This window comes from Petromyzon marinus, chromosome 29, assembly GCF_048934315.1.
Source record: "Petromyzon marinus isolate PM22_M1 ecotype Great Lakes invasive population chromosome 29, UKy_Petmar_22M1.pri1.0, whole genome shotgun sequence".
NCBI lineage: Eukaryota > Metazoa > Chordata > Hyperoartia > Petromyzontiformes > Petromyzontidae > Petromyzon > Petromyzon marinus.
In genome coordinates, this window is record NC_133695.1 from 13,395,123 (window position 1) to 13,409,744 (window position 14,622).

Genomic DNA, 14,622 nt, shown 5'->3' on the forward strand with positions numbered 1-14,622 from the left:
ACAATCAATTAAGACCTGAAATGGTTTATCAAATCTTTCCAATGATTGCTAAGCCAGAATCCATCTTCTCGGTTGAAATTGTCTCTGTGCTTGTATATGTGGATAGCCTCATGAACAAATCTCTCATGGTAGCCAGATGGCTTACAAAGAACCTCTGTCTTGGAAAAATCAATGTCATGTGAGCCTACTGAATTATAACAATGATCTGCCACGGCCGAGGTGTTGGTCCTACCGTGTTTAAGGTCTGCTTTGTGTTCACGAATGCGGTCCGAGACATGGCGTTTGGTTTCTCCAATGTAACTACTACCACAGAGGCAACTTAGTTTGTAGACACCAGGGTATTGTATGTCCGGAATCACATCTTTTACAGACGGAACCAGATCACGGATTTTATGTAATGTGTTGAAACGGACCTGGATCTTGTGTTTATTCAAGATTTTGGAGATCTTTTTTGTGATCCCCGCAATGTAGGGTAAAGTGATGGTTTTGAAAGGCTCCTCAAGAGGGTCCTTCTTCATGGTTTGAGTGATAGCTTTGCGGATTGTATAGTCGGAATAACCATTAGCCTTAAGAGCTTGGTGTACGTGCTTGAGTTCACTGGCTATGTGTTCCTGGTCGGATATGCATTGGGCTCTATGGTGCAGAATCTTGATGAGGGAATTCTTCTGGGATGGATGGTGGTGGGAATCCGGTTTCAGGTAACCATCCATATGGGTAGCTTTCCTGTAGACAGAGTGGCTCATTGAATCATCAGGTCTCTTTTTTATTAGGACATCCAAAAAAGGTAGCTTGCCATCTTCTTTGGTTCTTTCGGTAAAGTCACGTAGAATGAGAATAAAATAATAATAAAGAAGATGAATCATTGCAGTCACGAAAGCTTTAAATCGAAATGTAGCTGGCCATCTTTTTCGATTTCCATGGTAAATCTGATGGCTGGGTGTATGGAATTGATGTGGTCTTAGAATTGGTCTAGAGCAGGCCGGCCATGTGGCCAGATGACAAAAGTGTCACCCACGTACCTCTTCCATAAGGTTGGGCGCAGAGTGGCAGTCTGGATGGCGTCAGTCTCAAATTTCTCCATGAAAATGTTGGCTACAACCGGAGATAGGGGGGAGCCCATTGGGGTGCCCTCAGTTTGTTTGTAGAAAGTTCCATTCCAAGTGAAGTATGTATTGGTTAAGCAGTGTCTTACCAGGGGGGGTACCTCAGTGTTTAGTCCTTGATGAAGCAAGTCTTCAATGATTGCGATGGTGTCAGGTACAGGAACTTTGGTGAATAAGGAAACTACATCAAAACTGACAAGCAGGTCGTCTGGGGACAGGGAAATACCCTTGATTGTCGATACCAGGTGAGTAGAATTTTGTACTGCAGAGGTGGTTTTTCCAGTGAAAGGCCGCAGGATTTCAGACAGAAATCAAGCCAGTTTGTAGGTGGGGGAGTTGATAGTAGAGACGATGGGACGAAGGGGTGTATCTACTTTATGTATTTTTGGTAAGCCGTATTATCTTGGTGGCCTGGCAGCAGAAGGTTTCAACGAGAACTGTTTGGTTTGATCAATTAATGCGGTTGAATCAGAAATGATTTTGTTGGTTTTCATGACGAGGCTGTTGGTGGGATCTCTTTTTATTTTTGTATAGCTGCCATCGTTGAGTAATTCTTGAATTTTGTTGTTATATTCTATTTTATCCATGATGACAGTGGCATTGCCCTTGTCGGCTGAGAGGATGACGTCATCCCTCTTTTTTAATTTATATAATTCAAAACGCTCATCTTTGTTGAGGTTGCTAGCTGGCATCTTAGCGTTTTTAAGGGTTGCAGCGATTTCAGCTCTTGCTACGTCTGCAGCGATGTGACCCAGGCCCTTGAGAGCCACGTCTACTTGGGCAATGATATCATTAACTGGTATGTGTTTAGGTGTGACAAAGTTTAGCCCTTTAGCTAAAACGGATTTCAGACCATCGGAAATAGAACTGTTACTGATTGCTTGTGTTGCAGTCAAAACGTCGTGACAATTTTATTGTTTTATATTTTTATTATTTTATTGTTTCCCTTCTACGTGACTTTACCTAAATAACCAAGGCTATGAATCCCTGCAGTCACGAAAGCTTTAATAAAGAAAAATACACAAATAGTGAAAACATCCCCCATAATCATCATCATTGTGCTGCTTTCAAACACAATGGTTTCACGTGTGTGACGGCCCTCACACACTAACGATGTCTTTTCAGCAAAAGTGCCCACCCCCCACCCTGAAAATGAGTGAAGAACACTGGGCTTAAGGTATTGGCAGAGTTGGGAGTTGATGTCAAAGTGGCAAGAAGAGGCGGGTGGCACAGCGGGTGATTGTTCAGCACCAGCGCACAGGGGAGGTCGCCTCTCCCCTTTATCTAAGAGTGCATCCTCCTCTCTCGTCCATGACTCGGAAGCAGTGAGTGAGCTGCGTTCTGCTTCGTGTAGGTCACGCAATAAGAGAGGGAGGGTTTGTTAATTACAAGTGTGACGGAGCTCTTGAATGGGCTGCTCTTGGAGACGGCTACGTTGTGCCCCGGCGGTAGTGCGAGCGGCTCGCAAGTTCGAGTCCTCACTGGGGTGGAGGGTGTTGACTCAGCCCATCATGCCTCCGGGGGGTCGATAAAATGTATACCGCTCTGTTGGGGAAGCCACCAGTGGTTGTCCTGCAGCGAGACTCGCCCCCACTCGTCTAGGAATGTGGAATTTACACCACGGACTCAGGACTGAAAACGGGAGATGGGCAGCAATGCCGGAATGCTCATTACAGAAGCAGGAAATCCCGTTCGCTCTGACTGCACTGTTTTATATGCGGGTTGGTTAATTTATAATTACAGTATTTTGTTTTAATTACCTTGCGTTTTAAGGGACTCGTCTTTCAAAGCTTAACAAAGTGCGTTAGCTCGTCACTATGAGTGATGTCAGCAGTCCTCGCTGCTCACGGGGTTAAAGAGTCGAGAGATTGGGCAGGTCGAAGCATCGCGGGGAGTGTTCAGCAGATAATGGCAGCAGATCGTGTGGTGGTGCTGGTGATAAGGGGGGTGGTGGTGATTAGGGTGGTGGTGATATGGGTCGTGGTTAATGGTGGTGATGAGGGTGGTGGTGGTGATGAGGGTGGTGGTTAACGGTGGTGATGATTGTGGTGATGTCAGCCAAGTGATGAAACAGGTTGTGAGCCTTGCGTGGGCAGAATGTCACCAGAAATTAGTGAGGATGTGAGAGGTCACTGAGAGTCAGGGTGAATGGAGAGTCCGAGTGTGGATGAGAGTGCATGTGAGAGTGGGTGAGAGTAGGTGAGTGTGAGAGTGAATGAGAGTGGGTCAGGGGGGCTCCCACCAGAGCGCCGTGCGGTCCCGCGGGTGCGCCATCCTCTCGATGCCAAGGAGCGCGTACGGCAGCGAGTGGGCCGCGTTGCGCGCCAGCAGCGCCACGGTGAGCGTGGGGCTCCGCGCGGGGCCCTCGTCCGCGAGCCGCTCCTCCGAGAAGTAGCACCAGGCGGGCCGCGACACCCACGGGCTCAGCAGCAGCAAGGGCAGCAGCAGCAGCAGGGGGCGCGGGCCCCACGCGGGCAGGGACCGCGAGGCAGGCATCGTGGAGTGCAAGGGGATGGCGAGGGGAGAGCGAGGGGAGAGCGAGAGGAGGACTCGGGGTGAGCGAGGAGACGGAGCGCACAGGGGAGAGCGAGTCGGCTCACACGGCGGCAGCCTCGGCAAACGGGAGGAGGAGATGGGGGAGGGTGGGCGTGGAATGGCCACACATGGGCAAAGGGAGGCGGGATTCGAGTGGAACCGAGGAGACAATGACGATGCTCGCACGCTTCAAGCAGCTCTATCGATCGTTTAAACACCCGCGCATCCACAAGTTCAAAGTTAATGTACTGTACAAGTGTACAAGTTTATTGAGGGACTGTGGTGCTGCATTGGTGTGGTCTGAGATAGGGCTGAACGATTAATCGATTTCAAGTCGAAATCGCAATTTGAAACAATGCGATTTGATAATCGCAAAGGCAGCTATTTTTTCGATTTTAAAAGTTCGATTGCTTACTCTTTGGTTCTATTCGATTGCTTTCCTATTGGAATTGTTTTATTTGTATTACTATAACTTTATTTAACCTAACAATTGTTCTATGTTTGATTGTTCCATTTCAATTAAAATATTTTAATAAATACATGTTGGAAGCAATTAAGATCTTTTAAGTCCTCATCCTTGCATTAGAATATATAGCAGTTCATATTTTTATGGTATCACGTGGTAATACTCCATCACATGTTTTAAATCTATTACACAGTGAATATTGAACTGAAGCTTGACTGAATTTTTTTAAATCACAAATCAAGTCGCAATATCTGTCAGAAAAATCGCAATTAGATATTTTCCCCAAATCGTTCAGCCCTCGTCTGACTGTTTTTTGCTCTCTGCCTTAGCCAAGCTTGGGAATGGACGTACTTATGCAATTTGAACGAATAAACTTTTTTTTATTTTTAGCTATTTGCTGACCTTTCCTATACTTTGCACTCCCGTCGTTTTTTTCTGACTCCGTGCCCTTTACTGGACATCTATATATACAAGTTTTTTTTTACACATTCCCTCAGCCACACACGCGGCTTCCTTCTGGGCTGTGTGGCAGATCGTTACTGAGTATTGACTCAGTAACGCGGAAATTAAAACTATGGACCGGTTTCCATATTCACTTCATCATCAACAACATCCATCTGGTCGTTCACCAGCATTGGTTCAAGCCAGCCTGACGCTGCTGATGGGGACACTGAGTGTTGAAACTAGTCCAGAGTTTTTTCTTGCGCTGAAGTGAAATTCTGCAGTCCCAGAAGGCCGTGTGGCTGATGCGATGTCAAACATTTTTTTACGTCGAGAAACGGACATGGAGGCGTATTGTCGTCTAATTTGGGCCGTGTCGCTGATGAAATGTGTAAACGTACTTTTACTTTTTGTGTGTGGACAGATTACGGGGGAAAAGCCACCTTAATCATGTGTTCCTTATAGTTCCTGCAATAACTCTCTTGATGATTTCCAAGAGACCACTGTTGTTCTTTGGAGAGAGGAGTGCAAGGGTCACAGGATCCGGCTGGTGATCCCCAACAGAGGGGGGATGAGTCAGGGCCGGATGAATGTGTCTTGGAGGCCCTAGGTACTTTCGTAGGCCTTCAGTGATAACTCTAGATGGTACTGCTGCTGCCCGTGTTACTACTACCACCACTCTCACTCCGCTTGATCCACGCGTACTTCGTCCATAGCACACCAACGCCGCCTTGTCTTCCCTTGCTACTTTCTATTGAGAATGAGATTGTGCAAACACCACCATTTGAAGATGTTGCTAATTTTGCCATAAAAAAATCTCGAAAAAGTTCATCTCCGGTGTTTTCTCTCATCTTATGAAAAAACATTGACATGACGGCCTCTTTGCATCTACACTTTGCCTATCTTTTCTATGGCAATATATTCAAGAACATATCTTTGTTATGTATTTTTTTTATCATATAAACAACAAAATAACATGGTCAACGCTTTTTTTTCGTAGGCCCTTTAGTTTTCGTACGCCCTAGGCACAGTGTCTACTCTGGCCTATTGAATAACACGGCCCTGGGATGAGGAGGTTGGTGGTGGATGCCACTTGCCAGCTCGGGCCATGTGCTGAGCACATGTGTTGAACTGAGGGGCTCACATTGAGGCCCTGCCCTCTAGCCATGCAGGGCTTGCTGGCATGAGTTTAATTTCACAGAAACCGAAACCCGATTGCTCTATTTTTTTCCCGAGCTAAAAATATCATGGGTGTACAGTAGAGGGGTCGAGCAAAATACACTTGCAGGCATATACCAGAGGTTATTCTTTTATTAATGCACTTGCACTTAGCCGCAAAGGTGTGTGAACTATTTTTGATATCTTCGTCCTTGCCATATGAATGTGGAATTTCCACGACTGATCCACGCCCAGCTGGTAATATACCTGGACACTAGATATTTTTTTATCGATACACATTCACATGTTGCTTTTCGTTACGTTACGTATTCAAAAGGCACCACAAACCTCATAGCATCAATGGTATGTGAACACATACACTATTCTTTGTGTCTTTCGGTAAAGTCACGTAGATAGGTTCAAAGAAAATAACAAAAAACGACGACGTTTCGATCGCAACACAAGAGCTCGTCATCAGGATACACTCTTAACATTGAGAGATATAGTACAATTCCGATATTAAAATTAGTCCATGGCAAGTTTAGCCACAACGTCATTAAATTGCCCCAATATTTTCTCAGAATTCCCATCGGTTGTGGATGGCACGATCTGTGTTCAGGTGGCAGGAATTATTTGTTCCAAGATCTGGTACCGATATTGTGTTGAACTTTATTATGGTAAGCTACACAATTTAGATAACAGACCTAGTGCTGACTCCGAGGTATGTCTGGGTTTGGTCTACAGTGGAGAAGGTGGCGACCTGAGATAAGACTCCAAGTGAGAACAAAAATCCAACATAATTCTACTGCTTAAGACAGACACCGTAAAACCCCGATTTGAAATACCACTTAAAACAGCCGATGCTTATTACATGTCAAGTGAATAATAATCATGATGCCACGTACATTATGAATTTGTTAAATGTTTTAAATTCTTAAACGTGTTAAATGTTAAATAACACAAGGCCAATTCCATAACTGTACAACTGACACATGAGAGTAATCATATATTGCCTTGAGTACAGTACAGTGCATATCATTTATGGCAAAATAATTGTGCTTGTAAGGCGTAACTATGGCACATGTCCATGACATCAAACAACATGCAGAACAAGCCCAAACACTGAGCATACCACTTTATATTAAAATATAAATCTCTAAGTAATTCACCCATTAGTTACAACTATAAACTATTTAAAACTATTTTTTTATTTTACCAGATAAGGCTCACTGAGCTATTTAGCTCTTTTTCAGAAGCGACCTGGCCTCAAATGATAGCTCAACGAAGTGGCTTATCACGTGGAAATGTATAGCAGCCAAACACTCTAAAGTTGAAGAAGCAACCCATACAATATAAGCATCTGTTATTTAATTGATACACACCTACATCGTGTCCCGGGATGTTCTAAAGACACAATGCATGTTATGATGATCTGTGGATGTGATGTTCTAAGAGTGAGTTAAGGTAAGGAAAGTGTGTGGTCGAGATCTTTCACCAGAGGATCTCTTCTTCCCCTCAATCTCGCTGAAGCCTGCAAAAGACAAAGATCTCCTGTATAACCTTTGACTGTTGTGGCAAATGTTGTTAAACGAGCACCTATGAAATCCGGCACGGCACACAAGAGGATGGGTGGCTAAAACCATGCCCGGCCACCTGGTTGATAAAAATTCTGTAGCAGTCTCGCTCGCATCGTAGACGGCATCTACGATCCGTGGCACACGGTGATCTGCTGGACCTGCGAACAGACCTCGCGTGCTATGACCCCAGCGCAGATTGGGGGTCTCCGGCTCCTGGAACGAGCTCCCGGTGGCTGATGTTCGGGGTCTATTCCCGAGTCTAAGTCAGTTTCGCAACATACTTAAAACAGTGTCGTTATTACAAAGAGCCTACTTTGTGTGATCAGCTTGGCGCATTCATGATGGGCTGAACTCATACGAGTGCGCGATAACAAACGTTCAGACTTACTATCTACGGGGGGGATATCATCCAGTCGACAAACAGCATCACACTATTTTCTAAAAGCTGAACAAATTCGGTTGTCAGAATGTTTGCTACAGGATGGTTCCTACAGCCACATATTCATTTCTAAAGATAACCAGCAAGACAACGAGCCTTCTGCTTCTTTACAGAGGACTCATGGACCCATGGTCCTCTTGAAATGGCTGCGCCCGCCGACTGCGGCTGTTGCTGCTGGCGACTCACGGTTTTTGGTCGGCGCAGGGCGGCGCATGGAGGCGGTGGACTCGGCGAGGACGGGCCCGGTGTGAGCGCGTTCTGGGCTTGGCGGACCACCGCGGCCGACCTGGGCGCCAAGGGCAGTTGCACGACCTTACCTGGTGATCAAAGGCAGAGAACCCCACGCGTAGCACCCGTGAAGGCCAGCACGAGGGGGTGGGTGGGTGGTCAGCAACACGCCCGGCCGCCTTTTGTCTCCGCCAGTGACTATGTTATTAATACACCGCACCGGGTGCTCCTTTGAGGCTGAATTGACTTAGGGGAGGCCCAGGACCGGTTCAGATAATCGTCACTGACGTTGGCCGTGAACGGGATTCAAACTCGGTGGGTCGCCAGGTTTAAAGTACAGTGCACTAACTGCGACACTGCCTGGCGCATGCACACACACACGCCAGTCGCAGATGCACAACAAAGAGATGCACAACTTCACGATGTACATGGCCAGCAGCTCTGCTGCAAATGACGACCTGCAACCCAGAACTGTGGAGGTAGGGAGGGTTGGTGGTCACACACACATCAGTGAAACCCCCTCACTAACCCGTGGTATTGAGGTCGCCATCTCCAGGATATGATGGCAGCACAGCAAGTAGATTGAGCAGGCCATTGGGTAAAAAAATATATACTGACAAATTACCCAATTAGGATTACACAGAAAACAATGCCCCCTACTGGCAGACTGATGCCCACTGGCAGTCCGGTGCAAAGTCACCGAGTGCTGCACAGGGACAGCTGCCACTAACGGTGCCCTACGGATGAGATGAGACGTAAGACACTTTGAGTTCCTTTGGCATTTAAGAAATCATCATATACATGCAATAGTTTATTCTTAATTTCCATTTGTATTCCATATTTACGGGGATTGAGTGCTACCCCCCCCCCCCCCTTTGCACGCAGGGGTTTTCGTCCAGTGACTCCGGATAAACACTCGTCAATGGGGTAGGACTGCAGAGCTTGCAACAATTACTGGCACCAGTTCCAGCCGTCTTCCCACTTGTCTGTGGTTTCCCGCTCCTCCGAATCTATCTCCCTCCCTCTCTCTCTCCAAGAGCGTGCGAACAGAGAGTGCTGTCTAGGGGACCCGTTTGCCAACATCAAAATTATGAGAAGAAAACATTTGCTTTACCCTAATCCAGCATTAATACGGGAGGTGTTAAGATGTTTGAACACCAAATAGACACCTACTGCAAGGCGTCGATTCTGCATTAACCCACACATGCTTGGTGATAAAAAAAAAGACAATAGCTACATTATAACACTGTGTAACAAAACAAAAAAAAATGTTCCTGGGTAGTAAGTGTTATTTTCGAATTGCTTATGCCTCAAAAGTACAGAAAATGGCTATTATTCCCCACTAACTTTTCTTTTGTGACCAGGACAGTGATATTTTGATATTTACCTATTTTCAATGATAAAACGTGTGCATTTGTGTCATTCCTTCACGTAAAGTCCTGGCCACAAAAGCAAAGTTTGGGGCCGTCCATAAATTATGTCACGCGATTTTGGCCGATTTTTTACCCCCTCTTCCCCCCCTCGTCACACGGCGTCACAAAAAGTCAGACCCCCCTCAAATATGACGTCACAAAGCTCTGCCCCCCCCCAACCATATTTCCATTTTGAAAATATAACATGCTTCAAATCACTTTAAACTATTGTCATTGTAGTGCGTATTTAATGTGGCGCTGCACTCTGATGTTGTAGGAGGCGTTGGAAAGCTGAAATTTAGCATACAACTCACTTGAAAATATTCAACGTCTAACTAAAACTGCAGATGTTCAGAATATTATATTGAAATTATCTTATAATTATAAAATATTAAAAAGTAATTATAACTATAAAAATACTTGAAACTTTGTAGTAGAACGAAGAAAAATGGAGAGTACAATTATGATAATCACATTCATTTCACAGAATGAAAAGCCCTGGTAGAATCATTAGAATCTCAATGTTTAATAACAATCATTCAAAAAAATTACAAAATGTATGCTTCTCCATTCCCCCATGGAGAAGCAAAATGCTCCTTCATGGACTAAATAAAATGTGACCTTAGTAAATTTAAATAATCAAATAGTTAATAATGAAAATTAATCAAAATTAGTGTTGTTATAACAATTATATTCTTAAAATTGTCATAAAGTTGCGCATTTTTATGTGACGTCACATTTCTCAACCCCCCCCCTCCCCCCCTCGTCACACATCGTCACAAATGTCTGATCCCCCTACTCCCCCCTAAGTGTGTGACGTAATTTATTGACGGCCCCTTTGTCGGGAATAATAGCCATTTTCTATACTTTTGAGGTATAAGCAATTAGAAAATAACACTTACTACCCACGAACAAAATCGTGTTACATAGTGAATTATCAGAATAAGTTTTGTTTGCATATTTTACCACCAAACATGCGTGGTTAATGCAGACTTGATGCCTTGCAATAGGTGTCTAATTGATGTCCGAACAGCTTAAAACCTCCTGTGTAATTGCCGGAAAGGGTAAAAGCTTATTCTTATTTTCATCATATTGAGGTGTTGTCAAGCCGTGGCTTGCTCTGTGCAATGCTTAGGCCTACCTGTAGTCAGGTGCCTGCGTGCACGGCAGGACACGTGAGCTCACAACATGAGCTCCCAGCACCCATTCATCTTATTATTCTTCTTCCATGATAAAAATGGAAGTATATTATCATCCTTCCATGTGATTCTTCTTTGCGAGTACGAGAGTGAGTGATTACTATGCGACAGAGGCGCGTTACAAGTTGAACATTATTATTATTCAGTGTTCCTTCCATGATAACAAAACAAACAAAAAACACTCGATGCATAATCCTGAACTTGACGAATGAAGTAAGACTTCCCTCCCCCCTCAGTGGTGCCACTGCCTCATCCATTCCGCTGCAATTCATCTCCCCCCTCGCACATGTTCAGATTGTGGTGCGCTCTCCTGCAATGGCCACCAACATCTTGATCACATTTCCTCCCTTGGCTGCCATGTCCATGACTGATTTTTACCCCCATTTGTCGGCACCCTTCTAAATCCGTCACTCGTAAGAGAGCGGATGGAGTTGTCAATCGAAGTTCCACAATTAGTTATTTCAAGTCAAAGTATTGGTGAAAGTGCTGCATGTAAAGTGAAGCACGTGCTTTTTATTCAGCGTCTTAAAATTCACACTCGGCACGTGCCAACGCTTCTTAGTGCTCGCATGCTTCTATTTGTGTCATTGATCACACAGCGGCCCAATGTCCTCCGCGTGTGACTCGTGTGTCACATTTTAGCTAGGCAGTCATGGCTACGCATGTGGCAGCCTGTAATCAAGCAGTCGTGGATAGGCACGTGGCAGCCTGTAATCCAGCAGTCGTGGCTAGGCACGTGGCAGCCTGTAATCCAGCAGTCGTGGCTGGGCACATGGCAGTCTGTAATCCCATGGGTGTCAAGGAGGTGTAAAGGAGGTGTCCAGCTGGCTCGCCAGGAGAAGGCAGTACAGAAAGATATGGACTCCACCTGTTCCATCAACATGGAATAGAGTGTTTCCACCTCGCACATGCGTGGGTTTTGTCCACGTACTCCGGCTTCCTCGCAAATGTAAACACTCATTAGTTGGCCGATAACACCTTCGTAAATAGAGGACAGCAGAGCTTGGGCAATTGTTGGCACCGGCTTACCGCATTGCTGCTGCCTTCCTGGTTGTCTGTGATTCCTCTTCGCGAGTATGAAAGTGAGCGATTACTATGCGACAGAGGCACGTTACAAGTTGAACATTATTATTCAGTGTTCCTTAGCTGCAGATTCTCGGTGGGTGGGGAATGCGTAGTTGTAAAAGAACTTCACTGCTCCAGAGTTTGCTTGTTAAAATAAATGCTGATGGCTAATATTGGTCTGGAGACCCTGTAGGTTGATGGGCTAAAATGACGGAGTGCCCTCGCCCTTAACGGCTGCCATCCAAGCAGCAACTGGGGCACTGGTATACAGGAGGTCATGGGTTCGATCCCAACCCTGACGCCTGTATATTTGGAGTTTGCGTGTCTCTCTCCCTGTGGTCGCGTGGATTTTTCTCTGGGTCCTCCAGTATTTCCCTCCACAGTTAAAATGAACACGCGTTTAGAGTATTTAGCTGCTATAAATTCCAACATGATAAGTCACTTCGTTCAGCTGTCATTTATGGCCAGGTAGCTTCTAAAAACAGCTATAAAGCTCAGTGGGCCTTACCTGGTAAAATAAACATAGTAGTTAACCGTTTACCTGGCTTGACTCTGCTGACGAGGCCCTGAAAGTTGAAACCAGTCGAGAGCTTGTGTGTTTAACCCGGGCATATTTTGTCAGTCAGCCCGAGGTCTACTATGAGAAAGGTGCAGTTTACTGCAATAAAAGTCAACACAACAATACCGCGACCAGGTTTTTAGTAAAAATCGATTCCTGTTGGACGTATGTATATACGTTGAACGTCTTTCGCATCCTACATAGCCAACCGTGCTAATCGGAGGTGTGGGGGAACGACAACAAACTAAACAGTTCTAAAGCAATGTTGCCCCACCAACAAAAATGCCAGTTCCAGGACTGCCCGGGTCAAACCCAGACAGGTGGCAGCAACCCTGTTTGTTACCCGCGGTGTGCGCGCGTTCCACAAGGCTGTTGTCTGTGCCACTGCGACGCTTGGTATCGTTTCTCGTGAGGGACCATCACTTACGCATGCTGCTGCTGCTGCTCCTGCTGTAGCCCTGTAGCTGTGACAATGAAGATCGACTGTGTGAGGCTGCAAAACAAGGCACGGAACCCGCGAAAACTTAGTAGCTAACAAAGGAGGTCTAATTGTTAAAGAAACTGTTTTGACGTTGAATTTGTTAGCCCGACGGCTTTGAACGACAGCTGGCATGGCATGGTATTTGGCGGCAGTGGTTTCCTCACAAACGTCGACAACGCACGACACACCACACGAGAGGTATACCTCCACCACCGTACCGGCACAGCTGACGTGTGGGATTAGTGCTATAGAAAAGAGTTCTCCACAAGGCGTGGGATCGTGTTGTTGTACAGGTTTGGAAAATGGGATGAAACTATGGTCACAATTGCACCTCTATAATTCACCTTGTGTGTGCATTACTATTATCATCATTATTACTACGAGTATTTGTTTCCAGCCGGCATTAACTTTTTTGTCTGATGAGTTTCTCATCATTGACAGAAAGTGTTTCAAGTGACTCGCTGTGGTTCGTGCTTTAAAGTGACCGAGCTTGGTATTACCCATCAACACTGCAAGCAACTGCAGAGTGGATTACCACGATGACATTCCGGTGTGCATGCATGTGGAGTGCGTGCGTGTAACTGTTGGACGCTCCCTGCTCGGTGTGTGCGATGTGTGCACGTGGCGTGTACACAGTGCGTGGCGTGTACTCGTTGCGTGGCGTGTACACGGTGCGTGGCGTCTACATGGTGCTTGTACACGGTGCGTGGCATGTACACGGTGTGTGGCGTGTACATGGTGCGTGTACACGGTGTGTGGCGTGTACATGGTGCGTGTACACGGTGCGTGGCGTGTACATGGTGCTTGTACACGGTGCGTGGCGTGTACATGGTGTGTGGCGTGTACATGGTGCGTGTACACGGTGTGTGGCGTGTACATGGTGCGTGTACACGGTGTGTGGCGTGTACATGGTGCGTGTACACGGTGTGTGGCGTGTACATGGTGCGTGTACACGGTGTGTGGCGTGTATACGATGTGCGACATGTCCCCCCGCGGTGCGCGCTGTGGACCGGCACCTGCGGAGAGTGAGAGGGGCTGGGAGCCGTTGAGCTGCCCCTGCAGCTCGTCTACGAGCTGGAAAGCATCCAGCTTGAGTCCGCGCTCTTGCTCCAGCTGGCTGCGCATCTGCAGGTGCCACCAAGAGCTCAGCACCGTGACACACTCATCGTACACGTGCAGCACTTTTGGCAACCCACTGCTGGCTAATAACTGCGCCTCCAATTAGAACGGTTGGCTACGTACAGCGCGAAAGAAGTTCAACGTACGCACGTACGTGTACATTAGCGATTGTTTTTTGATATAGCGCCCCTCCTATTCGCCGGGGCGTCTCGCAACGCTTTACGTCTCTCACCTCATCTCACAAGGCGACTCGGCGACCCAGCTTGAAAAACGGACATTCCTTCTGAAAGCAGGCGGGCAATGATTGCCGCCGCTGCTGTGTAATCTCAGCCAAGTACTTTGCGGGTCATTTTCAAATTTGGTTAATTTGGGACCCCAGAATGAGGGCCATTGCCACACCCTAAGGGTCGTGTGGGACCCTGCTTCACCACCGTGGTCAGCGCAGGCTGTTGGAGGTGGTGAGGGGGGGGGGGAGTTTACACGACACCTAAACTATGCTAAACCTCCTTTACAATTTTGTCTTGGCTTTGACCGCTAATCGCACAGAACGTGTGTCCTTGTGACCCTTAACCTTGTGTTATACAATTGGTATTGTTAATCAAATAGATTTAAACCCATTATCGATGGGGTTTGATGTAGAATTCATGGAAGTTACCCAGGGCTTGGATTTGCGCATTGGGTAATGGAGGTGAGTGATGTAGGCAATGTGGGTAAGCACCTGTCTGCCCTGTGTTAGTGATGTAGGTGAGTGACGTCGGTGAGTTATGTAGGTGAGTGACTTAGGTGAGTGACTTAGGTGAGTGACTTAGGTGAGCAACGTAGATGAGCGATGTAGGTGAG

General features: G+C 46.4%; 2 protein-coding genes across 3 annotated transcripts in view; both read right to left on the reverse strand.

Annotated features, from left to right (window-relative positions):
• Positions 1-3,856, reverse strand: part of LOC116947119 (procollagen galactosyltransferase 1-like) — a 29,075-nt gene extending 25,219 nt beyond the window's left edge. Inside the window, exon 1 of the mRNA XM_032962539.2 lies at positions 3,346-3,856. Within this exon, the coding sequence (XP_032818430.2) occupies positions 3,346-3,599 (254 nt within the window). The 5' untranslated portion in view covers positions 3,600-3,856. The remainder of the gene's footprint in view (positions 1-3,345) is intronic.
• Positions 3,857-5,840: 1,984 nt separating this feature from the next.
• LOC116947118 (uncharacterized) overlaps positions 5,841-14,622 on the reverse strand; it is a 92,480-nt gene continuing 83,698 nt past the window's right edge. For both annotated transcript variants that reach the window (XM_032962538.2, XM_032962537.2), the window contains exons 45-48: positions 13,680-13,788; positions 12,610-12,675; positions 7,906-8,036; positions 5,841-7,234 (exon numbers count right to left, since the gene is read on the reverse strand). In XM_032962538.2, coding sequence (XP_032818429.2) covers positions 7,163-7,234; positions 7,906-8,036; positions 12,610-12,675; positions 13,680-13,788 — 378 coding nt within the window. In that variant the 3' untranslated portion in view covers positions 5,841-7,162. The remainder of the gene's footprint in view (positions 7,235-7,905; positions 8,037-12,609; positions 12,676-13,679; positions 13,789-14,622) is intronic.